The following is a 27,869-nucleotide window of genomic DNA, read 5'->3' on the forward strand; positions in this document are numbered from 1 at the left end:
TCATATAACTTTTATAATAAGCTTATCTATGTCTACAAAAAAACATTGCTGGGATTTTTTTTAACTTCACTGAAAGATAATTTATGTACTGTACAATTTACCCACTTAAAGAGTGCAATTCAGTTTTTTCAGTGTTTTTATTTTTTAGTGTTTTCACAGGGTCATGTAATTGTGCAGAAAAAAAGATAATAGAGCAGCACTGAGATTGCTGTGCCTAGACAGGCCTGCTTGTAAGACTGGTCTTTGGCTGGCCTCTGCGAACTTGGTTCCCAGGATATCCCCAGTTAACAGTTAACTGATAAGGGAGGTTCACTGTGCCTAGAATGTTTGTGCAAACAATATAGTAGTTTATGCTGAATAGCCTGCTTTTGGGGGGATGGCGATCCATAGTTTTGGCACATGCCAAGAAGAAGACTTATGTGACCACCTCCCAATAAAAACTTTGAAAGTGGAGTCTCTACTGGGCTTCCCTGGGCAGAAACATCGCAATCATGTTGCTGCATTTTCACTGCTGGAGGAGGATATGATGTGTGACCATCATGGGAGGAAGGAGTGTGGGAAGCCTGCACATGGATTCCCCTAGACTCTGCATTTTTCCCCCTTATGATAGACTATATCCTTACTACATCTCTGTAGGAAATTTTAGTTGTGGGTATGAATATATAATTTTGGTCTGCTGGTTTATCTGGTGCCTCTGGTGCTCTCTGTTGGTACTGCCTAATGAGCTGGAGGACTTTTTTCCCTGTTGGGGAAGGGTCCTTCTTTTGGTGCCACCTCAGCTGCCTTTGGCTAGGGTGGAGGACAATGAGACTCCTTGGACAAGGCTACTTGCTGTAGCTGGGTGTCCCTTGACAGATTAGCTGACACTTAGTATCTCTGGGGGAATAAGAGTATCTCACCTTCCCCTGGCTGTTTATTTTTGACAAACTCCCTACTGTATCCTCCCACCTGATACTGAGTCTACCTGAAATGTCTCCTCCTGCTGGGTCAGGGATGGGAAACACTGGGTCTGGATGGGGCAACTAAAGGATGCTATTCTGCTGGCTGTGCTGTCCTGGGGGCCCCAACGAGCTCAATTTCCTCTCACCACCTATTCATAATTGTGCATAGCAAGGAGCAGAAAGAAATGGTTCTATACCACTTTGTTGCAACCAAATTTGATACTATATTTTAACTCATCATATTTTAATTTATTAGGCACCATCATATAATTAAGTGAGCCACTCACTGGAAACATTGATTTATAATGTATATATGGCCTGCTTTTTAAAATGTTTCTGAGGCAGCTTGAATTAAGACAGGGAACAAGATTGTGTAGGTTCACTCTTCCTTGTTCCTGCCTTCTAATACAAATAAATACCCTGACAATTATTCAATAGACCATGATAAAGGACTCTGAAAGCTGGAAACAAGAAGGTAGACCAACTAGGGAACACAGGACTAGAGAAGTGACATTGTGGTGAGTCCCCTGGGTTTGCTTTTTCTCTCTCATATATGTCTGTACTGGGCACTGGAGAAATCTTTAACTGTCAATAACCATAGACATAAGTCCCCCAAAAAGTCCGTACTCTGTGGGCAAAGGACCAGAAAAGGTAAGCCCAATGGAGACCTAGAGGGGCTACAATCCTTTTTCACAACCAGGCCATGGGCTGGCAACCCAATCTGCCCACAGTGGCAGCTTCAAAGGCCTGATGAGCTGACCAACCCCCTCCATCCAATGTACATTAACATGTGGGCTGGGTCCCCCCACATGGACAGTATTGAAGCCACTGACCAATTTAATTCCCAATCTATACTTGCAGTGAAAGGCAGGCATTCTACCCATACCAGCAAAACCTGTAATCTCCCTGCCCTACACCAAATGGCATAAGGGTACCAGGAACAGCTACTCTAGCTGTCCACTCCCTGCAGAAGGTGGCCTCAGGAAATGGGTTCAATTCCATTTAGTACCAGTAAGGAATTGATCAGAAGTCACAATAGTGCCAGAAGAATGAAGCAGATAACAATAGCATTCAAGGGTTCAGAAAACAAAATTATCTTTGGAAGTACAGCCCATAAAAGTAAGCCAGAAACAATATACTAAATCTAAACAAGGTGACTGCCTGCTAAAAGTGATTTAAAGAGGATCCAAAGTATCCTAACATCATAACCCAAATGCCTAGGATATAATGGAATAGATACAGAACCTAGAAATAAGCCCGTGCATACATGTTCAATTAATTTTTGATAAATGAGGTAAGAATATATAATTGGGAAAAGACAGTCAAATCAATAAATGGTGTTGGAAAAACTGGATAACCACATGCAAAAGAAGGAAACTGCAGGGGGAGGAAGATGGTGGTGAGGTAGGTGGGAATGGAGCCCAATTCACCCTGCACACAGGTGGAACACCTAGCTAATCTTCTAAGGGACAGAGTGAACAGTCTATGGAATCCCAGTTTATATGAAGTTTGGAGGCCAGAATTGTACAAGACATTGAAAAACAGATGGCAAGGAGATTGCATTGGGACATTAAGGTCCCTGGGACCTGTGCTGGGGGCCAAGGCTACTCAGGCCCCTGCCGGTCCCTGTGGCAGGAACCTTGGAGGAGAGCAAAATCAACAGCTCCCTCCCTACCAAACACGGAGGACAGAGCAGTACCAGGATGGACCTGGATGCTTGAAGTCTCGGGGTGGGGGCGGGGCACGGAGTAAAGAAGAATTGGGAGACACACAGAGGCAGTGATCACCCACTGGGACTGTGGATGCCAGCTAGCTCATTACCAGAGAAAATGGGGAGCCAGGTGACACTTGCAGAAGTGAGAAGAGTTGGATCGTGACAGACCCTGACTCAGATGGTCTCCAGACTGGTTAGAAAGCCGGGCTGTGTGAAAAGCCAGGCACTTATTAAGAACAAGCAAGCGAAGTATAGCCAAAGACACTAAAATTGAGGGCAGGCTGACAGTGACCAGAGGGGAGAGAAGAGAGGATAATGGGGAAAAAGGGTGAAGGGTTTATAGGAATAATAATAAAGGACACATGGACAATATGACTAAGGAAATCTCGCACAGCAGCTGCCTGTTGCCAACAAGGCTGGCTCTCGTGGAGGCAGGCTCACAAAGAGGAAGGAGGAGGCATCCTGCACAAATTGTTCAGAGGAGGGCAGTAGGGCTCAAGGAGTTAACAGTCCCCAGAGAGACTTAACTCAGTGGGGGAGCTGAACTACCTTGAAGAGGCTCTGAGAGTGCTCAGTACCTAGGCCAGCAAAAAGGGAGAAGATGGTGTATGAGCTGTCCCTAATTAGTGCACCTCACAGATGGCACAACTGGTGGATTAAAGGTGCCAGTCTGAAGCAGATGGACAGTGGGGTCCCGGCAGCACACAGAAGACCTGGGCTGGAGGCTGGGCAACTGTGAAGACTGTGGCTCAGACCTGGCCCCCAACCTTGCAAAATCATAGGAAGAGAGAAAAGTGAAACCCAGCCTCCCTCAGCCTGATGAATCAGGAAGACAGGCAGAACTCCCTTGGTGGGTTTAAATACAAGAGGAGGCTTTTTAAATATTTCCACCTAAGTGAGCCAATAGGACCTGGAGCTGTGAAAGGTCCAGAGACAGACCCAAAGAGGGAACACAAGGCTAACCCCAACAAATTAGAAATGGAGACAAATTTCACTTTGCTATCCTATAGAACCTGCATTTTATTATTTATTTGTATTACTATTATTTTACATTAATTTTACTTTTTAATTTTATTAGTATTTTTATTTCTCTTCTCTCTGTTTAGTTGTCTTTGTTTTGTTTCTTTAATTTCATTGTTTGGCTAGTTTTCCTTGTTCTCTCTTTCACATTGTATTTTAATTGTCCTTTCACTTCACTCATGTTCCAATATCACACTACTCTTGATTGTGTACTTCCTATTCTTATTTTTCAGATCATATATTTCTTGTCATATTATTGTTGTTCTAGTATTATTGTAAATAATTGTTTTTCCATGTAACTGTAAATACTGCACAGCACCTGTCCAGATCTTAGTCCATTTCACTATCTTCTGGAGCTTTGTTGCTGTTGGGGTAACTCTATTCTCTTGCACACTATCCCTACTTTCTATCCTTTACTCTCATTATATCTCATCAACTGACTTCACACAAAGGCTCTGTTTTCTGGATTCAGCTTACAATCCTTCTCCTCTCTAACAAGAGTCTTATCTCTTTTTCACCTTTTATAAAAAGTGGCTAGTTGGGTGAAATATCACAGTTAACACTATACTTATCCAAAGGATCTCCTATTTCTTCTCTACCTGCTGGTACTTTAAATCCCTCTCCTGTTTTCTTAATCCATTTTGCCTTCCCCAGGCAACTGATCACATACAAGAGTAGGCAGGAGTTGAGGACACAAATACACCTGCTGCCAGAAAGTGCCCACTAACAAAGGAACCACCAAGAGGTGAAAACCCAAGTACAATAAAAGAGCCCACACAAATAGAAGAAAGGGAAACCCTAGAGCATCCAGACAAGGAGATCAAAGAGACCACTCCACTGAATTCCACAGAATTCCTACATAGAAGTTCACCCTGCAAAGATAGCTAGCAGAGCAGAATATCAGGAAGTTCAGAAGCAAACAAAAAGAGTCACCTAAAACAGGGAGACAAAAAAAAAAGAACCTGCAGTCAAAAGAATGAAAGACTCCCCACTAAAAAAGCTAAAAGAAATGGAGGCAAGCAAACTACTAGCTATAGAACTCAAAAGAATGGCTATAAAGATGCTCAAGGAAGTCACAGACAACTACAGGGAACTGAGTGAGAGCTACAACAGCATGAAAAAGAGAATAGAAACTATAAACAAAAACCAGGAAGAAATGAAAAATGCAATTTCTGAAATAAGATACATAGTAGAAGTAATTATAAGCAGGTTGGATGAAACAGAGGACCAAATTACTGAGCTGGAAGACAAGGTAGAAAGAAATGCCCAGGTAGAGCAGCTGCACACACACACACACACACACACGCACACGCAAAAGACTGAAAAAATATGAAGAGAGCTTAAGGGAACTCCAAGATAACATGAAATACAACAACATTCAAATCATAGGAATAGCAGAAGGAGAAAGAGAAGAAAAGGAGCAAGGGAGAGAAACCCTATTTGAAAAAGTAACCACAGAAAACTTTCCAAAATTGGAGAGGGAAAAGAACATGCAAGTGCAGGAGGCAGAGAGTGTCCCAATCAAGATGAATGCAAAGAGGCCTACTGCAAGACATAGCATAATTAAAATGCCAAATTTTAAAGACAAAGAGAGAATCTTAAAAGTGGCAAGAGAAAAATGAGGAGTAATATACAAGGGGCTCCTATAAGGCTAGCAGCTGATTTCTCAACAAAAACACTATAATCCAAGAGAGAATGGTAAGAAATATTTGAAGTAATGAAAAACAAAGGCCTTCAATGAAGTATACTCTACCCAGAGAGGTTCTCAATTAAAATGGAAGGTGAAATAAGGAGTTTCCCAGACAAAAGGAGGCTGAAAGAATACATATCCACCAAACCAGCACTGCAACATATGCTAAAGGGACTACTATAACCAGAGGAAGGAAAAGAGTGAGAGAGAGAGGAACACAAGTAAAGGAGAGAAATTAATTAATACCTACCCTTAATACAGTTAAATGTTAATGGATTAATGTTCCAGTCAAAAGACACAGAGTAGCTGAATGGATAAGAAAACATGACCCACACATATGCAGCCTACAAGAGACCCACCTGAGGAAAAAAAAAAAAACCTTCACAGACTGAGAGTGAAGGGTTGGAAAAAAATATTCCAAGCAAACAGACAGTTTAAAAAATCCAGGGTACAAATACTCATATCATACAAAACAGATTTCAAAATAAGGGACATAAAAAGAGGGCCAGGAGAATACTTTAGAATACTCAAGGGAAGAATCCATCAAGAAGACAAACACTGTAAACATTTATGACCCATAGGAGCACCCAAATACATAAGGAAAATCTTGAAGGATTCAAGAAAGATATTGACAGCAATACCATTATAGCAGTGGACTTTAGTACCCCACTGTCAAAAATTGATAGATCTTCAAAACAAAATGGCAAAAAACTTTGCAACATTGAACAATATCCTAGATCAAATGGATTTATCTGATATATATATATAGAGTCTTTCATCCCAGAGAAGAAAAATACACATTCTTTAGAAATGCACATGGAACATTTTTAAAGACAGACCACATGACAGCCTCAACAAATTCAAGAAACTTGAAATCATATCAAGCATTTTCTCCAACCACAAGGAATTGCAACTGGAAACCAATGTAAAGGAAAAACTCAAAAACATTTAAATTCATGGAGATTGAATAGCATGCTATTAAACAATAACAGGTTAAGAACGAGAACAAGGAAGAAATCAGAAGGTTTGTGTAAATAAATGAAAATGAACTAATAACAGTGCAAAACTTATGGGACACAGCAAAGGCAGTCCTGAGAGTGAAGTTCATAGCAATACAGGCCAACCTAAAAAAGATAGAAACCTTTCAAATAAACAACCTAACCCTACACCTACAAGATCTAGAGAAACAACAAAGGCAGCCCAGAGCAAGTAGAAGGAAGGAAATAACCAAGATCACAGCATAATTAAACAACATAGAGACTAAAAGCACAATTCTAAGGATCAATAAATCCAGGAGCTGGTTCTTTGAAAAGATAAAAAAAAATTGCCAAGCCTTTAAACAGACTCATCAAGAAAAAAAGAGAGAAGACCCAAATAAACACAATCAGAAATGAAAGAGGAGAGACTACAGTTGATACCACAGAAATACAAAGGATTGTAAGAAATTACTATGAAGTATATGCCAAGAAATTTGAAAACCTAGGTGAAATGGACAAATTTCTAGAAAAGTATAATCTTCCAAAACTGAGTGAAGAAGAAGCAGAAAGCCTGAGACCAATAACAGCAGACAAAATTGAAGCAGTAATAAAAAAACTCCCGACACACAAAAGCCCTGGACCAGACTGTTCCACAGGAGAATTCTACAAAGCATTTAAGGATGAGCTAACCCTTCTTCTTGACAGATTATTCCAAAAAATGCAAGAAGATGGAAGACTCCCAAACTCTTTCATTCTAATCCCCAAACCAGATAAAGACATAACAAAGAAAGATAACTTCAGGCCAATATCACTGATGAACATAGACACAAAAATCTTCAAAACATATTGGCAAACTATGTCTAGCAATACATTAAAAAGATCATACACCATGATCAAGTGGGATCCATCCTAGGGATGCAAAGATGGTATAATATTTGCAAATCAATCAATGCAATACATCACATAAGTACAATGAAAGACAAAAATCACATGGTCATATCAGTAGATGAGGAAAAAGCACTTGGTTAGGTAGAGCACCCATTTATGATAAAACCACTCAGCAAAGTGTGTGTAGAGGAAGCATTCCTCAACATAATAAAGGCCACATACTAGAGTCTATGGCCAACATCATACTCAATGAACAAAAACTAAAAGCTTTCCCACTAAGATCAGGAACAAGACAAGAATATCCACTTTCATGACTTCTATTCAACATACTATTGGAAGTCCTCCCCACAGCAATCACACAACAAAAAGAAATAAAAGGCATCCCAATTGGAAAGAAGGAAGCAAAACTGTCATTGTTTGCAGATGACCTGATAGTGTACATAGAAAATCCTATAGACTCCACCAAAAAACTACTTGACCTAATAAGTAAATTTGGCAAAAGAGCAGGATGCAAAACCAATATTCAGAAATCAAAGGCACTTTTGTACAACAATAATGAAATATCAGAAACAGTAATCAGGTAAAAAAAATCCCATTTGATACAGCAACAAGAAAAATAAAGTACCTAGGGACAAATCTAACCAAGGATGCAAAAGAATTGTACTCAGAAAACTACACAGCACTGAAGAAAGAAATTAAGAAAGACAAACAAATGGAAGAAGGTACCATATTCATGGATTGGAAGAATTAACATCATGAAAATTTCCATACTATCCAAAGCAATTTATAGATTAAACACAATCTGTATTAAAGTACCAATGGCATTTTTCACAGATATACAACAAACACTTCAAAAATTTATATGAAACCATAAATGACCCCTATAACTGCAGCAATTTTGACAAAGAGGAACAAAGTAGGAGGCATCACATGCCTGATATCAAACTGTATTACAAGGCCACTGCAATCAAAACAGCCTGGTACTGACATAAGAACAGACACATAGATCAATGGAACAGAATAGAGTGCCCAGAAATAAACCCAAGTCTCTATGGTCAATTAATATTTGACAAAGGGGGCAGCAGCATAAAATGGAGTAAAAATAGCCTCTTCAACAAATGGTGTTGGGAGAGCTGGACAGTTACATGCAAAACAGTGAAACTCGATCACCAACTTATACCATACACAAAAATAAATTCAAGTTGGGTAAAAACCTTAAATATAAGTCATGCCACCATAAAAGTCCTAGAGGAGAACATAGGTAGGGAAATCTCAGATAATCCATACAACAATATTTTCACTGATATGTCCTCTAGTGCAAAGGACATAAGGAAAAAATAAACAAATGGAATCTCACAAAAATAAAAAGTGTCTGCACATCTAAACAGAATAGAATTAAAATGAAAAGAATAATTATATGGGAAAACATATTTGCGACTGATACCTTGGACAAGAGGTTGATCTCCAACATACATATGAAGAACTCACATGACTCCACTCCAGGAAGACAAGCAAACCAATTAAAAAATGGACAAAGGACTTGAACAGACACTTCTCCAAGGAGGACATACAGAGGATCCAGAGACATATGAAAAGATGCTCAATATCACTTGCCATCAGAGAGATGCAAATTAAAACCACAATGAGATACCACTTCACACTGGTTAGAATGGCCATCATAAACAAATCAACAAACAAGTGTTGGAGAGGATGTGGAGAAAGGAGAATCCTAGTACACTGTTGGTGGGAATGCATTCTGGTGCAGCCACTGTGGAAAATGGTATGGAATTTCCTCAGAAAACTAAAAGTGGAACTGCCTTTTGACCCAACTATTTCACTGCTGGTATTATACTCTAAGAACCCTGACATTGATCCAAAAGATCCTATGCACCCCAATGTTCATAGCAGCACAATTTACAATAGCTAAGTGCTGGAAACAACCTAAGTGCCCATCAGTAAATGAATGGATTAAAAAACCATGGTACATTTACATGAGGTAATACTACACAGCAGAAAGAAAGAAAGGGCTCCTACTTTTTGCAACAGCATGGATTAAACTGGAGAGCATTATGCTAAGTGAAATAAGCCAGGCCGTGAAAGTCAAATACCATATGGTCTCACCTGTAAGCAGAACCTAATCAACAAAACAAATAACAAGCAAAATATAACCAAGCAAAAAAAAGGTGACAGTAAAATGAAGAACAAACAATCAGTAACCAGAGGGGAGGTAGTAGAGGATGGAGAGTGGGATAGAGGGAGGGGTTTTCAGAAACAAGTATAAAGGACACATGGACAACACCAAACAGGGGTAGGATTGAGGGTGGGAGATGGGAGTGGCTGGGATTGGGGGAGTGGTGGTGGTGGGGAGAATGGACAACTGTACTTGAAAACAACACAAAAATTTTTAAAAAAAGGAAACTGCACACCTTACACCATTCAGAGAAATTAATTCAAAATGTTTTAAGTCTCAAACGTAAGATCTAAAACTATAAAAGTCCTAGAAGAAAACATATGCAGTAAGCTCCTTGATGTTGGTCTTGGCAATAATTTTTTGGATTTGACACCAAAAGCATAGTCAACAAAATAAAAAATAAATAAGTGGGACAACATCAAATGGAAAAGTTTCTGCACAGCAAAGGAAACCATCAACAAAATGAAAAGATAACATACTGAATAGGAGAAAATAGTTATAATTCATTGTCTAATGTCTAAACATTAGACATTGAACATTAAACATTAGACATTTAGACATTGGCAAATGTCTAAAATATATGAAAAACTCATACAAATAAATAGCAAGAAATAAATAAAATTAGGCAGAGAATCTGCATAGACATTTTTGAAGTATATTTTATTGATTATGCTATTACAGTTTTCCCAACTTCCCCCCCCTTTATCTCTCCTCCACCCTGCACCCCACCACTCTCCAGCATTCACCCCCTTAGTTCATGTCCATGGGTTGTACATATAAGTTCTTTGAGTTCTCTGTTTCCTATAGCATTTTTTATCTTTCCCCATCTATTTTATGCCTACCAATTATACTTCTTCTTCGCTGTACCTTTTCCCCCATTCCCACCTTCCCCCTCCCCACTGAAAACCCTCCATGTAATGTCCATTTCTCTGATTCTGTTCCTGTTCTAGTTATTTGCTTAGCTTTTGTTTTCATTGTTTGTCTTTTCTTTTAGGTTCATTTGTTGATAGTTGTGAGTTTGTTGTCATTTTACTGTTTATATTTTTTATCTTCTTTTCCTTAGATAAGTCCCTTTAACATTTCATAAAATAATGGCTTGGTGATGATGAACTCCTTTATCTTAACCTTATCAGGGAAGCACTATATCTGCCCTTCCATTTTAAATGAAAGCTTTGCTAGATAGAGTAATCTTGGATGTAGGTCCTTGCCTTTCATGACCTCAAATACTTCTTTCCAGCCCCTTCTTGTGTATAAGGTTTCTTTGGAGAAATCAGCTGATAGCTTATGGGCACTCTTTTGTAGGTAACAGTCTCCTTTTTTCTTGCTGTTTTTAAAATTCTCGCTTTATCTTTAATCTTGGGTAATTTAATGATGATGTGCCTTGGTGTGTTCCTCTTTGGGTCCAACTTCTTTGGGACTCTCTGAGCTTCCTGGACTTTCTGAAAGTCTATTTCCTTTGCCAGATTGGGGAAAATTTCTTTCATTATTTGTTCAAATACATTTTCAATTTCTTGCTGTTGTTCTTCTGTTTCTGGCACCTCTATAATTTGGATATTAGAATGTTTCAGGTTTCCCCAGAGATTCCTCAGCCTCTTCATTTTTTTAAATTCTTTCTTCATTCTGTTCCAGTTGGATGTTTATTTCTTCCTTTTGTTCCAAATCATTGATTTGAGTCCTGGCTTCCTTCCTGTCACTGTTGGTTCCCTGAATATTTTGCTTTATTTCATTTTGGGTATCTTTCATTTTCCAACCAAGTTCAATCAGTTCTGTGAGCATTTTGATTATCAGGGCTTTAAACTCTCTATCAGATAGGTTGGCTATCTTTTCATTGCTTAGCTCTCTTTCTGAAGCTTTGCTCTGTTCTTTCATTTGGGCCACATTTCTGTGTCTCCACACACCTGTTAAATTGTTAGGGGAGGGGCCTTAGGTATTCACCATGGTGGGCCAACCCTCCTTGCTGTGCTGCAACACTGTCTGTGGGGAAGGGGCCAGAGAGGCAACAATCCAGCTTGCCTGCTTGTCTCTAGCCCACTTTCCAATGAACTCTCATGTGAGACCAGAAGTTTCTCCCACTGCAGTAACTGCCATAGTCCACAGTCAGTTCTGAATCTCTGTTTCCCATTCAGCCAGCCCCACTACACAGTCTGCCGCCTCACTATAGGTTCTTACCAGTCTGGTTGTTCTGGTTGACTATTTCTTTAATTCCTTGGTTGTTGGAGCTCCATACAGTTTGATTTTCTGGTTCTTCTGGTTGTTTATGGATTTTAGATTGGTTGTTATCCTTATGGTTGTGCAAGGAAGCAAAGGGTTTCTTCCTACACATCCATCTTGGCCGGAACTCTGAATAGACATTTTTACAAAGATTTACAGGTGACCAGTAAGCACATGAAAAGATGCACAGTATCAATAATCATCAGGAAAATGCAAATCAAAACCACAATGACATATCATTTCACACCTGTTAGAATGGCTATTTAAAAAAAGAGAGCAATAAACCAATGCTGGTAAAGGTGTGGAGAAAATAGAACCCCTGTGCATTGTTGGTTGGAATATAAACTGGTGCAGCTTCCATGGAAAACAGCCTGGAAGCTCTTAAAAATTAAAAATAGAGCTACCATATAATCCAACAATTCCACTGCTGGGCATTTATACATAGGAAATGAAAAGACTAACTCAAAAAGATTTATGCACTCCCATATTCACGGCAGCACTATTTACAATAGCCATGATATGGAAACAACCTAAGTGTACATCAGCAAATGCATGGATAAAAAAGATGTGCCACTTATATACAACAGAATATTAGTTATCCATAAAAAGAATGAAGTATTGCTATTTGCAACAGCATGGACGTACCTTGAGGGCATTATGCTCAGTGCAATAAGTCAGACAGCTTACTAGTAGTCGAGCTAGGCAGTTTGTTCCAGAGTCTCTGCTCTTATTGACTTGTGGTATTGCATACTTTATGCTGCCATTTTGAAAGCTTTACATTTATGTCAGTGAGAAATCTCATGGGCCATCTCTTCCAGGGTTGGTCACCCTGTCTCCTCTCTTAGTCCAGTCTCAGCAGAGTTGCCTGGAGGATCTCCATTTAAAATGCAAAGCAGACTGCTTCACTCCCTAGCCTGAGACTCTCCAGTGGCTCCCACCACACTCAGATTAATACCTCATCTTCTTCCTCAGATTTACAGATCCCTGCTTCTGTTTTCACATTCCTTCCCTCTCACTCTCCTACTCATTCACCAACCCCAACCCTCAGACTTTGTGGCTGTTATTTGCGTTTTTCCCTGCCTCAGGCCCTTTGCACTTGCTCTTTCCTCTGCCTGGAATGCTTGTCCCTCAGATTTTCACTTGGCTGGCTCCTTTTCACAGTTTTCTGCTCAAAAAGCATCTTCTCAAGGAGGCCTTCCCATGACTCCATTTTATTGTCTTCATATCAGTCTCACTATTGCTCTTATTTAATTGTCTTCTTCACTAAAAGTGACAAAAGAGGAAGTCTTGCTTATCTTGTTTACTACTTTATCACCAGTAGCTAGAACAGGGCCTCATTATTGTAGGAATTCAAATATTTGTTGAATTGAACAAATAAATAAATAGATGAGTTATTCAGTTTTAAATATCTGAAAACTAGAGATAAAGTTTGTATTTTGAGACTTAATTTTTAAGAGGAATTTGTCACACAGGTCCTTATATAAACTATATAATAAAATAGAAGACATTTTCATCAGTTTAGTCCATAGGTTATTAACTACAGTGTATCATTTATTATAATTTTGCCTTCTAAAATAGGTATTTAGTATTTCTTAAAATGTGGAATTGGTAAGGAAACTACCCTTAAATCTTAATTCTTAAAAAATTCTCTTAATTGCCCAAGGCTCTAGACTTCATCAATTACCAAACACAATTTGATCACAGAGTACTTGTGAAATGTTTGTTACTGGGCTTATCTCATGAATAAGCCAATATCACCTTTGTCCTTATCTTTGTCTCCTGACAGCCTTCCTTTTTTGCTGAGGATAAAGTCTGTTTTTTCCCTCACAAAGACCAGTTCTGGTCTCTCTCTCTGTGATATCAGCCCAGAGACCTCAGGTTGCTAATGGCCTCTCACCCATGCTGATTGCCAGCTTTGTCATTATTTTACTCTGGTGAGTGTGTGTGCAGTGATCTCCAAACTATCTGTTGGTTGACTGCTGGATCAAACCAAGAACAGCAGATTTTGAGCCCAGCCTTACAGGAGTGGATGGGTCAGTCAGTAGGAGAAGACATTTGCACAAGACATTTGCACAAAGTTATCATTGTTACTGAAAAAAAATCTCTCCCTTTCCTAACTTCTCTATTTTAGTTGATGTAATTTTTTTTTTATCATTGTGCCTAAGGAATGAGTGAGAGATTGAAGAGGAAGAGCTGGTTGGAAGCAAAACATAATGACTCTATTTGAGGTTGAGGTTGAGGTTGAGGTTGAGGTTTCAGTGAGGCAGGCTGGGCTCAGTTATCCCTGACCCTCCTAATGTCACTGAGACTCAAACAACTGAAGACCTGCATCAACATACCTCAGGTCTTTCCAACCTGCCTCTTTTGTGGTTCAGACACTGATCTGAGTAACTGGCAGCCTCTCCAACTGTCATCTTCTCCTTCTCAGTCTAGTCTTCTTAAAGCCCTATTCCAACTTCTCAGTTTTTTTAATATTTGAATTGTTGTTGCTGTACAATTTTCTCTTTTACTCCCATCCCAAACCACCCACCCAACCCTCCCCTCCTCCCTCCCATTTCCACCCACCCCTAGTTTTTATCCATGTGTCCTTATACTTGTTCCTGTAAACCCTTCCCCTTTTCCCCTGAAATTCCCTCTCCTCCTCCCTCTGAACTCTGTCAGTCTGTTCTTTATTTCAGAGTCTTTGGTTATATTTTGCTTGTTCCTCTGTTTTGTTGTTTAGGTTCCTGTTAAAGGTGAGATCATATGGTATTTGTCTTTCACTGCCTGGCTTATTTCACTTAGCATAATACTTTCCAGTTGCATCCATGCTGTTGCAAAGGGTAGTAGCTCCTTCTCAGTTCTTCAACAGCTAGTTCAGGTTGAGGTTCAGTTCTCACTCTACTTCCAGGCAATACTGGGGTTAAAAACAAGTAAAACTCCATGGTTCTGGCACTTGTGGAAATTCCCATGATGACACCATCCTATTTCTCAAACAAAGTCTCAAAGACTTAGAGATGGCTGGGCCCCTAGACAGGTGTTCAAGGCCCTCTGAACTCACCTTCTAGGTTTATTCTGTGCTACAGATCCACACATTCTCACGTAGCAGGAAATCTCTGACTTCTCATTCCTTTGTCTTCTTTCACTTTCCTCCCCCAAGTCTGGATACCCTCCATGTCCTTGTCTCCTTCTCCCCCTCCACCCAACCTACCTGTCAACATTCTAAACTGTCTTTCATAACTTCCCTCAAAACATGACTCTCTCACAGGCCCTCACAACTCTCTGCCCAAGGTGTCCGCTCTTTGAATTCTCATGGGAACTTTTGTATATTTTTTAAAGATTTTATTTACTTATTTTTAGACAGAGGAGAAGGGAGGGAGAAAGAGGGGGAGAGAAACATTAAGGTGTGGTTGTCTCTTGCACACCCCCCACTGGGGACCTGGCCCACAATCTAGGCATGTGCCGTGACTGGGAATCGAACCAGCTACCCTTTGGTTTGCAGGCTGGTACTCAAATCACTGAGCCACACCAGCCAGGACCTTTTGTATACTTCTGATATCCATCACATTACACCTGGTATCAAGTTCAATGCATACCAATCTCTGCTATTAATCTATCAGAGAGAAAGCCCATGTCTTATTCATATTGGTGGCACCACCTCAACAGCAGCTTCACACATAGGGTAACTTTTACAAAAGTTGATCATATAGTTTGTTATAATTTATTGTCCAAACCAAGACACTTTTGATAGTGAATGGGCCATTCTTAATAATTATTCTGGGCTGCAAGTAAAATTAAAATTGTCCCTGGCTACTTGGTCACATGGTAGTCTATTTATGCCAAATGAAGTATCAACAAATAGTTTATGAATTAAGTAGAAATGCCTACGCTTACAATTACACTTATACTTACATTGTTACTGGCTTATAATGTAGTAGCCAGTGAGCAGTGTAAAAGGTTGGCAGAAGATGTCTTGATTAGAGCTGGTACTTCTGAGGATGGTTCCACTGAACAGGTGGTCCCTGAGGTATGACCAGTGGGAAGAAACAGGATTCAGGAAGGTCCAATTAAACAGAGAGAAAAAGGAATGACATCATGGAAGGATAGGATGATGGGAGCAAAGATGGAACCACATCTGATATATTCAGAGAAGAGTTTTGGCTGAAACTGATGGTTTATATTCAGGAGAAATAGACACCAGGGTTAGAAAGTGGGGTAGGAAGAAACTGGAGTGCTAACACCAGTGTGTATGTGTTGGGGGAAGGTGTAGTCTTTATAAAGGAGGTAAGAGCAGCAAGTACCTGGGTGTTTCTGAGCAGGAAAGAGACAAAGAAAATGTAGCATTTTGGGAAACTCTTTTCATGGTCATATTTAGAGAGAGGTGAGGCTGAGGAGAGGAAGGCCATATGGATCCATGGAAATAATCTCAATGTACAATGACAAGAATTTAAAGGAAATACTGGTAACTAAAATGAATATATCTCCTGGAAAACTGAAAAAGTAGGATTAACAGCTCTATGTGACCCAAGGGAGTTAGGAATAGTTTTGAGGCAACAGTATGTATAGATTCTATCTGTTGGAACAATAGATTGAAATAAGAAAGCAGAGATGATTTGAATGAAGATTATAAATTTATTGTAGATTTTTACACACTAAGTATGAGGCACCAGCAGGTCATCTAAATGGAAATATCCAGAAATAGCCAGAGAGGAATGCTCAGGAAGTTGGAGAAATGAGAATGAAACTGGAACACCCAATGTTTATGCTGCCTGTCATTTACCAGACCCAATAAGCAGAAACAGGGATTGAATCTTTATGGGCACTTTATTCAGATGGTTAATGATCTGAGAAGATGGTAGGTATGGACCCTAACAGACCATCTTACATATCCTTTTAAGCTAGCCTTTTTTATAAGGGGGCAGAAGTATAGGTAAGGGGTCTGCAATTCAAGGGGAAAAAGTGTAGGTAAGGGATTTGGAATTCAAGAAAGAGGTTAATCAGATAAAAGCTGCAGTCCAGCAATTTCCCTAATATCCTTTCATCCACTGACCAATCATTTTCTTTATCTGTGTCCTGGGCAATTTTTTTTATCAGTACCCTGGGCAGCAAACTGTTTCTCCTTGGAACACAATAGCTCAGGTACAACCTTGATTGCTTATGGTCTCTTCTGGAGCACAAAGGTCAGTCACTTGTGGTCTCCAAGAGTCAGGGTGGGCCTTTCTGCAGTTTGTGAAACTATAACTTTTTACATGCACTAACTACTAGGCTTATTAACTATTACCTTAAACTAAAATTTACCAACTCTTGAGTCCTCCATCAAGACCAGAGGAAATGATTTAGGAGGAGGAGCCACCCATGGGATTGTAACAGGCATGGAACAAGGTTCAGAACTTGGGTGCCTGGGGAAAAAAACCCACAGCCATTGCTTGGGGCTAGGGAAGTAGACAGACCAGTTAAGAGGTATTTTGTATATCAATAACACCTGGCTAGTTTCCTAGATAGTTAAGTAGCTGTGGCAGATACTCAGAATGAGGGAGGTGGGCATGACTTTAAGCTGTTATGTAGCCAGGAGGCGGCTCCTTGGTTGCTGAGCCTGCCTGAGAGCAGGAAGGAGGTTCCCCTAGGTCATAGGCCAAGCCTGCCCAGACACAATGACAGCTGAAAAAGGCAGAAGAAACCAGAGGATGGGCAGACTGTGGGAGAAGTTGGAAATGGGGTTGAGGAGGTATAGGGATTTAAACTCAAGTGTGGGGCAGCCATGGTCTCTGGACCATGTTGCTTAGAAGGGAGTAGCAGAGCCATGAGGGGTGCTTTCTCTCTCATTTTCACTCTCTCTCTGGCACGTGGCTTAGAAAGGAGAAGAAAAGCAGGATGTAGCAGCTGTGTGGAGCTCTCCTTGACTGTGTGGTTTAGGAAGGAGAGGAGCTATTGGCCACATGAAGACAGAGACATACTATCTGTAGTAAGGGATTGGGTCATGCACTGCTGCTGTGATTGTGTCTGCTCTAGCTGACTCCAGAGCTGCAAAGGACTTCTTTGCAAGATGCTACCTTTCAGACTTGGATTTTACCTGGACTATTAAGAGTTGTGCCTTTCTTGAGTTTCACCAGAGTAACATGAACTCTTGGATCAGGAATAATAATGCTTTCCTGGACTATTACAAGAAGGTTGCTGACAACATATTCCAGATCCTGCACAGATAAGGACATGAGAAACTTTTGGGGATGCTTTTGGCTCATAGCCTGCTGGGGAGCATGGGAAGTGCTGGGTATATTGGGAAAGGAGGGCTTTGAGCTGAGGTGCTCTGAGCTCCCTCAAGGCTGGAATGTTGTAAATAAAGATCTGCTCCTTCCAGCATGAATTGTTGGGTCATTCACCAAGGTGCTATGTGGATAGGCCCTGGTCTGCTCCCTTACAATTTTGGCAAGCCCTGTAACAGAATGAGCAATAGGTGAAAGGTATAAAAGGATGAGGTGTCTTGTGGCCAGACAGTAGGAAGATTACCAACTGTTGGATGTCAGAAAAATGTCTGCACTTAATGGGGAAGGGAGATACAAGGAGAATGAGAAGGGGCCATTAACCAGTGATTTAGCAATTGAGATAATGATTAAGATAAAAAAAAATCTAAGGAAATGAACTGAAAATGTATTTCTCTGGCCAATGATATTGTCAGAGGTTGATTTTCTGCCCATGTCAAAGGGGTATTGATGTGATGATATATGTGTTTCTATTCTGAAAAAGGATTAATGGCAGAACAGCCAAAAAGCCAGTTAATTCAACAAAAATATGAATGGTTCTAAAATTACTCAGGCTGTGACTCATGACCAAACTACTTCAATGATAGATACTAACCTGTGATGCCTTTTTTATTCAGAAGGTAGCAATATTGGGCATAAAAGAAAGAACTTTTCTTGATTCCATCATAATGATACCTGAAAAATAAAGGTTGTCTTAAAGATGATGTCACACCACATGTTTTATAGAAGATACAACACAGACTACCTAATGAAGACTTGGGGGTCTTCTCTAGGTTTTATCACTGACTCTGGTTATTAAGAAAAGCTAATCAGTCATTCTGAAACTGGAAAAGACCAGTGTTCATGCTGCCTATCACATAATGAACCCAATAAGTAGAGATAGGGATTGAATCTTTATGGGTGCTTTATTCAGACAACCAGCGATCTGAAAAGATGGCAGGCAAGTTCATAGCCTAACAGACCATCTTAAATTCCATTTTAAAATGGCCCTTTTTATGAGGAGAAGAAAGTGTAGGTAAGGGGTTTAGAATTCAGGGAAAAGTTAATTGGATTAAAAAAATGCAGCATTCTCACCCTGGGTAGTGGTCTTTAGCTATGCCCCAGGCAGTGGTCTTTAGCTGTGCCCTGGGTGTTAATCATCTCACCCCAGAGTACAACGGCTCAGATACCATCTTGAATTGCTTGCAGTCCTCCTGAGGCACAAAGATGTAACTGCTCACAGTTTCCTGGAGTTAGGGTGGGTCATACCTTCAGTTCCTGGAACAACAGCTTTTACATGCATTGATTACTAAGCTTATTAGCTATTACTTAAAATAAAATTTTCCAACTCTTGAGTCCCCTATCAATTCAGCCTAATCAAGCTCTGATAGGCAGACAATTTCAAACTACTTCAAATGCATCAGCTTTGAAACAGGCTTGCAAATGTTCTACTCTGCTTTCCCAATTTATGATCTAATCTTAGAGGTGCAACAGTGAAAGCCTCCTGCTGCCACTGTCATTAACCTCTTCAGAGTGAAGTGGAGCTACACCAACTGAGTCCAGTTCCCTCTCCTGGGAACTGGACTCAGGTTCCCAGAAACCCAGTGAATAAGCTGGCTTCCTTTCTGCAGTTCACACCCTGTTCTGTTCAGCCCAGGAAACTGTAGCAGCTTGTCCAGGCAGAACAAAATTCTTTCAAATGAACTACTGCTCAATGTTGAATTTGGCAAACTCTTCCACTGTCTTCAATTCCTTCATGGGTGGCAGGTCCCTTTCCTAATTTGGCTCCCATTTCTTATTACTGATTTCCTGATCTCTCCTAATTTTTCTTGATTTAAAACAAACAACAAATAACAGTAATAACTGAGTGACAATTATAACACCATGCACCAAATAACACTGAAATTTCCTTTTGTGTTAAAAATATAGCCTGGGTATCCAGTTTGCTGAATATAATTCAAAGGTGCTAGTTAAATGTTACTTGGAAATTTTAGCTCAAATAGTACTAAAACAGTTCTACTTATTTAAATATTTCAACAATTAGACATTTACATATCTAAATAGTTAATGTGTTGAGACAAAAATATATTGTGACTTTTGTGTTTTAACAAAATTCCAAAAAATAGAAATTAATATTTGATTCTAGCATTATCTGACTTATTTTAGGCACTAGGATTTCAGCTTGAATTATGGGAACTTTATGGTAACAGCTGATATTTATAGTTTGTCCAGTTTTGCATTTTTGGTCACTTATTCTATGATTTATTTTTTTAAAATAAAACAAAAATTATAAACCTCCCTGGCACTTCCTCTTGTGATTAGATCAGGAAAAATTAAGTGACAAGCTTAAAGAATAAGCCAGATTTAAAGTTGTAATTCAAAAGTTTAGAAATAAAACTTCTGATTTCTTCTCTCATACTGTTTCAATTGTAGTTTCTCTTTTCTGATGATACAGAAAATATATGTAAATGAAATCTGAAAAAAATCAGACACATATAAAGAAGAAAACATACCACTCAGGAAACCACCGTTTAAACCTCAGTGCAGTTCCTTCCAATCTTTTATCAAAGTCTCAATGTGTGTATGTATTCTATGGGTATATACATGAAATAACTGACATCACACAATTAGCATGTCCGCAATCTTGCTTTCTACTTTCTTCCCTGCATATTGTATCATAAATATTTCCCTTCATCATTAAGAATTCTCTGAAAAAAGGATTATTAACAGCTGCATAATAGTCCATCATTTTATTATACTTTACTGGAGGATATATTTTTTATTGATTAGAGAGAGAGAGAGACATCTATGTGAGAGAGAGTAATCAGTCATTTGTGCCCTGACCGGGGATCAAACCCAAAACCTTTTGGTGTATGGGACAATGCTCCAACTGACAGAGCCATCTGGCCGGGGCTCTCTCAGTTATCATTTTAATGCATGTTGTTAAATAACGCTGATACTATGTTTATGATCAATAACATTAAGAAAAATGAAGTCTGTTCCATTTTCCTAATTGTGAGAGGTACATGGCATGAATGGTGTCTGATTGCATATCTGCTGAAAGTGAAATCCTGGAGTATGGTGAAATTACAAACATACAGAGCATGGTGTGCCAAACAGTCAAGTAATGATTTCTGATATTTTTCTAAGATCCCCTCCCAATCACTCAGCCTCCACTTCTGCTTGGTGTCCTGTTGCATCTCTCTTTCTTTTTTTCTTAGCTTCCAAGCAGAAGGATTTGACAGTGTCATGAAACACTACTCTTGTCTGGCTTCAGGTCCTATTTCTTCCTATGGGAAGTGACCAAACTCTTGAGTGTGGAGGAGGCAAATGAAGCAAGAGGGAAGGCAAGTCTGGCACAATTAAACACTGGGTTCATGAGGTCAAATTGACAAGTTAATTCAGGGAAGGAGAACTAAAATGCATAGATGAAAAATAAATGATTGGACATAAAAAAGTCAGTGAACACTAAATGTAGGATTAGATGCCAGAAATTCCTACTTTCAACAACAGATTCTGACAATATTATCTTCTCTTAATAAAATCACTTAAAATCTTTGCTATATGTCCAATTGTAAGATAGTAGGTAACTAATGGAATTATTATAAATTATGCATCAGGCTCAGATTCAAGGCCCTGGAAAGTAATCTGGTGTTTTGGAGGAATCAGCAAGAAAGAATTGTCTAGCAATATAATAATCTGCACATTTTATTTTATTGAATAATTCCAACCCCAGAATACCCTGTGTTTTCATTTTATGATTGGTATACCACAGTAAAAGTTTAAAATCCAACTGAGATGACTATTTCCAAAAATATAGCAAGTATGAAATTTACATATTTAATATATAAATCAATAAGAAAAACACTAATACATCATTAGAAAGTGGTCTGGTGATAAAATGTATACAAACAAGAAACATATGACAAAACACACGAAAGTGCTTACCTTCCCTAATCACCCAATAAATCCAAGTCAAGAGAGCTAAATATAGTTCTTAACCAATGACTGTTCTAGGAACATTATGAATTTGAGGAAGAATATCAAAAACTATTATGAGAACCATGAATTAGTTACACTTGTGTACAGTCTCTTCTAGGGAAATTACCAGACACAGATGGAGATCTATGTTACTTATATTAGAGAAAAATTATGAACAAGATAAATTTCCAAGATGAATGGTGTCTGATTGCAAAGGGAATAATGAGATAAATACTGGAACATCCAAAAATATTTTATAGAACATGCACTTGAAAATAATGTGAACATTTTTATGATATTCTAGGTGAAAATAGGCATATGATTGTAATAGTTTAGGTTTCTTGGATGTTTCCTATGTACCAAAGTTATTCAATTCTCTTTACATGTGCTTTCTCATTAAGTCCTTAAAAGCACTTCACAATGTAGATGCTATTAACATTATCAATATTCTCATTTTATAGATGACAAAGTTGAGGCACAAAAAAAGATAAATAACTTGCCCAAGGTTATAACCTAATTAGCCTGGTTCTAGGCTTAGTGTTGTCAAAAAGTGTGCCATAGTATACTCTATCATCCTGTAAGTGTCTGTCCACCTACCTGTCTCTCTGAATACCCATCTGTCTGTATTCCCATATATTATCCATATCCATATATTATCTTTCAATCCATCCATCTACATGGTATCTATACAACAGTGTAACTGAACAACCAGTGGGGTTCTCTGCCCAGGGGCCTCTTCTCCTATCCAAAGGCACCATCCTTTAAGAAACATAGGCGGCTTAGCTCGTTTCCGGTTGCTGTCTGGCTTCAGGCATCCTTTGGAGTCTGTGCATCCAGGTGTCCTACTCATGGGACCCACTGCCATCTTCCTCTGGCTACTGCCCTCTAGTGTTTCTGTGTGCCAGCCAGGGCAGGACCCACACAGTAGGGCTGCAGTCATTGGTGACTCTGCAGCTTCTGTACAGGGTAGGGGCATGGGAAACATTCCTGGACCACATGCTCTCCTCAAGACCCACTGGCTCAGGCACCTAAGCCTCTGACGTTGGCAGCCAATTGACCAACCAGGGAAAAGGAGGGTAAAGTACATGGCATTTTCACCCACTCAGCTTTTAAAGACATCCTTCATAGTCCCCCATGTGGCAGAAGTATACAGGAGGGCATGTCCTTCCCATCCAATCACCTTCTTAGCTCTAAGTATTAGCCTATGCACTTCTTTTCTACTGAGTCATGTGTGTTGTCCTGGTTGCTGCAGCAATACACATATGCACAGTCTTCTGCACTTCTCAATCCTTCCACCATTTCTTGGGGTGGGGTCTCTTGTTACAAGAGGAAGAGCATGAAGACAACAAACAGCAAAGTGAGACACACACTGGAGGGGACTTGCACCCTTAATCATTTCACTAAAATTTGGTTTTCAAACTCTGAAAAGCCCTCAACTCAAATAATGCACAAAAAGGGAGAGAGAAAAGAAAGTGTGAGGGTATTTCTTGTGGCAAGGCTACTCTCTTGTTTTCGAATGGTGTGTGGGATAAGCCTATTAGAAAGGGATTTACGGGTTGACTAAGAGCTTATTGTAAGGGGCCTACAGTTTGTGTCAGGCTGCACAGCAGTCCTCGCAGATGAGAGATAGGTTGGCCAGTGGCCTTGATGGACACCCAGAGGAGAGTCCTATTACCCTGGTTTCAGCTGGCACACTCATAGTTTGCTCAGGTCAAGAATGATGGTAGTTTCCATGACCAGAAGTTGGCCACAAATAAAAAAGAGGTGACATGTGGAAAAGCCCAGACTCTGTCTAGCAAAGGTGCCAGGATGGGCTGTCAGGCTTCAGAAAGTCAGTCACCAGGCAAGGCACTAGAACATTTCCAAGGGCTACTCTGAAGAAGCCACCAAAGGGACCAGAATACAATAGTCAGCTTGGCCTCCAAAGCATGAAGCTGTGCAGTAGGAACTTTCTAGCTGTTTTTACCTCGCCCTCCTGGAAGGGTCAAACCAACACCCAGAAAGGTGGGAGGAGGTGGTGAAAGGGAAGGAGAAGCCCCCATTGTGTGCCTTCTTCTTTGGCTCCTTTGGTCACAGGTGTGCATGTGTGCATGAGCATTCAAATGAACCACAGAAATGGCTGTATCTCTGGATGTAGCAGGTATTTTTCTTCTTTTTATACATTTTCTCCAATTCCCACATTTTCACTATGAGGGTATATTACTTTTATAATCAGAAAAACATCAGTAAATGTTATTTTCAAAAAGGAAGCCCCTGTTATGGAAATCCCCTCATCCATGTAAAATTATCACTTGTGCTAGGAATGAGTATTACCCACCCTATGCCCAGGACTGCCAAAAGGAGCAAGAAACGTTCTAACATCTGCACAGGAACTGCTGTGGAATGTGGAATTGACTCCATTCCCAGGGGTGGGGGGAGGAAATGAGAATTGGGTATCTTGTTGTTTCTCTTGTAAACATACTTTGGGATCATATCCTTTTCCCTTTCCTCTCCCTTCTCTTTTTAGTCACAAATTAGGCAGTACAAGATCAGTTCCCAATCCTAGCTCCACTGGGCTCCACTAGCCCATTCTTCAGGTAAATTCCCAAAAAGAGCCACAAGTTAGTGCCTTTGGAAATGGATTCTCAGGGAGTATTAAGATGAAAAATGCTAACAAAATATCCATGGGCGTACACACCAAAGTCTCGTTTTAACTCTAGGGGCTTCCCTGGAAGTGAGACAACTTCTAAGAAAGTCTGAAACAGATTTTGAAAAATAGTTTTTGATTTCTTAGAAAAGAAAGTAGGGATCATACAGACCCAAAATATGTCAAGTTAGAGTAACCCCACTTCCATTTGACCAAGCTCCCGGGCAGGTAGATGAGGAGGAGGCTACAGGGCTCACAGCAAGCCAGTAGAGAAAAGAAGGGTCCCTGTGGGTAAAGGTTGGACCAGAGGGAGAAGGTGCCTGGTGACTCACCATCTAGTCATGGGATGTCCTAGATGGGAACCACTGGACACATGTGAGTAATGGTCGCTTACAATGTGCCTAGTCCAAACTGAAAGGGGTTTACATGTAAAATACACTGGATTTTTGAGATTTAGTTGGAGAAAAGAATGAAAAAATAACTCAATGATATTTAATATTGATTCCATGGTGAAAAGGTAATATTTTAGATAATTTGGATTACATTTAAAAATTATAAAAATTATTTTCATCTTTAAAAATCTTTAAAAATGAAGGTACTAAAATATTTTAAATTATGTCTATGGTCCCATTATATCTCTGTGGGACAGCACTGGACTACATTCTATGAGGCCCAGTCCAACTTGCAATTGGATTGGATGAGATATCCCTTTTCCTTAAAGTCCTGTCTCCTTCTGTTCTATATTCTCCTTTAGCATTTAACCCATCTAATATACTATATATTTTATCTTAGTTATCTGTCTCCCTCCCTTTTTCATTGTTGTATCTTCATCATCTAAAACAGTCCCTGGAACATAGAGGCTGCTCAATAAATATTTGTTAAATGTGGATGGTCTCAGAAGACTATCCTCTGTTAACCGTTTCTGTATATTGTATAACTTAAACAAAGTTCCTGATAGGGCTCTTAACTTCCAGAGGAAATCTTTAATGAGTTTTCTAAGTATGACAAAATTGTTAGAAATATCAGTTTTCTGACACTACAAAGTAGATCCTAGGACTTGTGTGAAGCTGAATTTGGGCATTTCATGCAGGGAATAACGGCCCAGCAAAACTGGTTGGGTATCTGGAGCTGCCATGGTTTCACTCTCTGAGGTGTCACTCTATTCCTTACCTTTCCTGGGCCCTCATTATGAAGTGTGGACAAAGAAAGAATGGTTTTTCCATAGAGATGGAGTACAACAGCATGTTAGCCATCGGGTTGGCTTCCCAGAGCAAAGCCAAATTATGCCCAACTGAGAATCCATTAAACTTAAATTCTAACATTGCCTCATCAATTAACATGAGTTTTTTTTAAAAAACTCAGGACTCTATACTTTTATCTTCACAACCTACCTTCCCAAATGTGGCTAGGTTGACTTGGTTCTGGACATTTTGCTCACAGGTGTCCATGTAGATCTCATACATGAAGCAATGAGGCACACTATACCCTTCACAAATGCAGAAATTGTCCACCAGCCTAGGGTAGAGAAAGATAAGGAAGAGGAAACTGGCATCGGTTTTTCTACAATAGGACATTCTGATAAGGATCAGTGGTCAGTGTGAGTGTGGGATCCAACCAAATGAAACGTATTTTAATTACTGAATACAAAAGTTCACCAGTCAGCATCAGTAATATATTGTACACTTTTGTTCTCAGCTCAGAGTTAAGTACAGGGTGGAACAAAAGTAGGTTTAGAGTTGTGAGTATGTAAAACAGTTTATTCTTGTGTTATTATTTATTAATTATTGTACTATTATAACCAAACAACAAGTGGGTTCCTACCACTCACTGCCCATAGGTAAAAACTCTGGGACCAAGAGTCTGGTGAAAAGGAAAAAGGAATTTTTTGTGTGTGGGGGGGGGGGGGGATTTTTTAATTTAAAATATGCACAGCAGGTTTCTTGATGGCCGCCCTACTTTGCTGGCAGAGGAATGTGCAGGCAGCTGGTGGGTAGCCTTCAAGGTGGCTTTCCATGACTTCATGTGCAGGGGAGGGATATGAGGCTTGCCACCAGGCTGCATTGCCTCCTAGGACCTGCAGGCTCAAGTTTCCTGCCCCTGTTCTTACCAGCCTAGTGTTGTAGCACACCTGGTCAGGCCTGGAATTCTCAGGGACGGGGGCAGGGCCTCCTATTCCCCAGGTTCACTGGAACCCTACCACTGACAAGCCTGCACTGGCATGGGCTGCAGAGAGGTGGCAGCCACCATGGTTTCCCATCTAGGGAAGGGGCACGGGATTACTGGGCCTGCACTGTAAGTATGGGCTGCGGGCAGGCAGCAGCCACGACAGCTTCTTGTCCGGTGAAGGGATGCAGAGCTTGCCAGCCAGCCACACTCTTTGAACCCGTCAGCCTGAGCATCCCCCCTGCCCTCTTACCAGAACCTGCTGCACTCCATGGGGAATCCTCTTGGCAAGGCCTGCCAGTTCAGGAACCTCAGACAAAGCCCACTGGCTCAGGAACTTTAGTCCCCCAGCTGCAGACTCACCAGCCAAGGAATGGGGGAGCAAAAAGCATGCATTTTCCATGTGCTCTGCTTTTTAAAACAGCTCCTATAATCGCTCACACAGCAGAAGCAGATGTTAGGGTATGTCCCTCCCATCCAATTACCCCCCCCCCACCACCTTTTAGCGCCAGCCCTACCTGCCTCTTTTTGCTGCATCATGCTTGCACAGCCCTGTTTGTCAGAGCAATGCACACATGTGCTGTTTTCGGTGCTTCTCTACCCCTCCCTATTTATGGGGTGGTCCGCCCATTACATTATTTTCCATATGAACAACTGTAAACCTACTTTTGCCCCCCCCCCCCCATATATTGACTTTGGACCATTAGATTAACAATGGGGGGGGGTGTTGTTTTCTGAATGTAGGCATACTGAAAAAAAGTCCAAATTATTGGGCTCAGCAGACACTGTTTCACATACCTTCATAAAGGTTGCAGCCAAGATCTCTATAACTATGAAGTGAATTATTTCCTTTCTAAGACACAAAGCAATTCACCCCTGCAGGTGACTGCAGGAGCCAGCATGGCTTGCCAGTCCCTGTGGTCTGTGACTCAGGGCACAGTACAGAGATCTTACCTCTGTTCCCTCTTCCTCTGCTCTGAAGCAGTCGTTTGCATGATTTTGAAACCCAAGTTATTTAATGCAGGCCATGCTACAAATAAATCTTGTCATACTTCATCCTCCCTTGTGGGTCTCCTAAAATGCTTTCCTTGTGACATCACAAGAACTGCACTCCCACCAGCAATATCACAAGTACTAGTGATCTGTTAACCATTCTCCTAAGACTGGATGCCTAAGAGCCATCCGCCAAGGAAAATTAAATCCCTCCTCAACTCCACTGTCCCATTCCCTCCCCTTGAAGAGTGTGGAGAGT

At 40.2% G+C, this 27,869-nt stretch overlaps 1 protein-coding gene across 1 annotated transcript in view; it reads right to left on the reverse strand.

Annotated features, from left to right (window-relative positions):
- Positions 1–27,869, reverse strand: part of RFX8 (regulatory factor X8) — a 98,547-nt gene that overhangs the window by 67,389 nt on the left and 3,289 nt on the right. The window contains 3 exon segments of the mRNA XM_045827266.1: positions 18,469–18,543; positions 21,796–21,800; positions 25,846–25,969. Coding sequence (XP_045683222.1) covers positions 18,469–18,543; positions 21,796–21,800; positions 25,846–25,917 — 152 coding nt within the window. The 5' untranslated portion in view covers positions 25,918–25,969.

The sequence above is a fragment of the Phyllostomus hastatus genome, unplaced genomic scaffold, assembly GCF_019186645.2.
Source record: "Phyllostomus hastatus isolate PE091 unplaced genomic scaffold, TTU_PhHast_1.1 phas_scaffold_78, whole genome shotgun sequence".
Taxonomy (NCBI): Eukaryota; Metazoa; Chordata; class Mammalia; order Chiroptera; family Phyllostomidae; genus Phyllostomus; species Phyllostomus hastatus.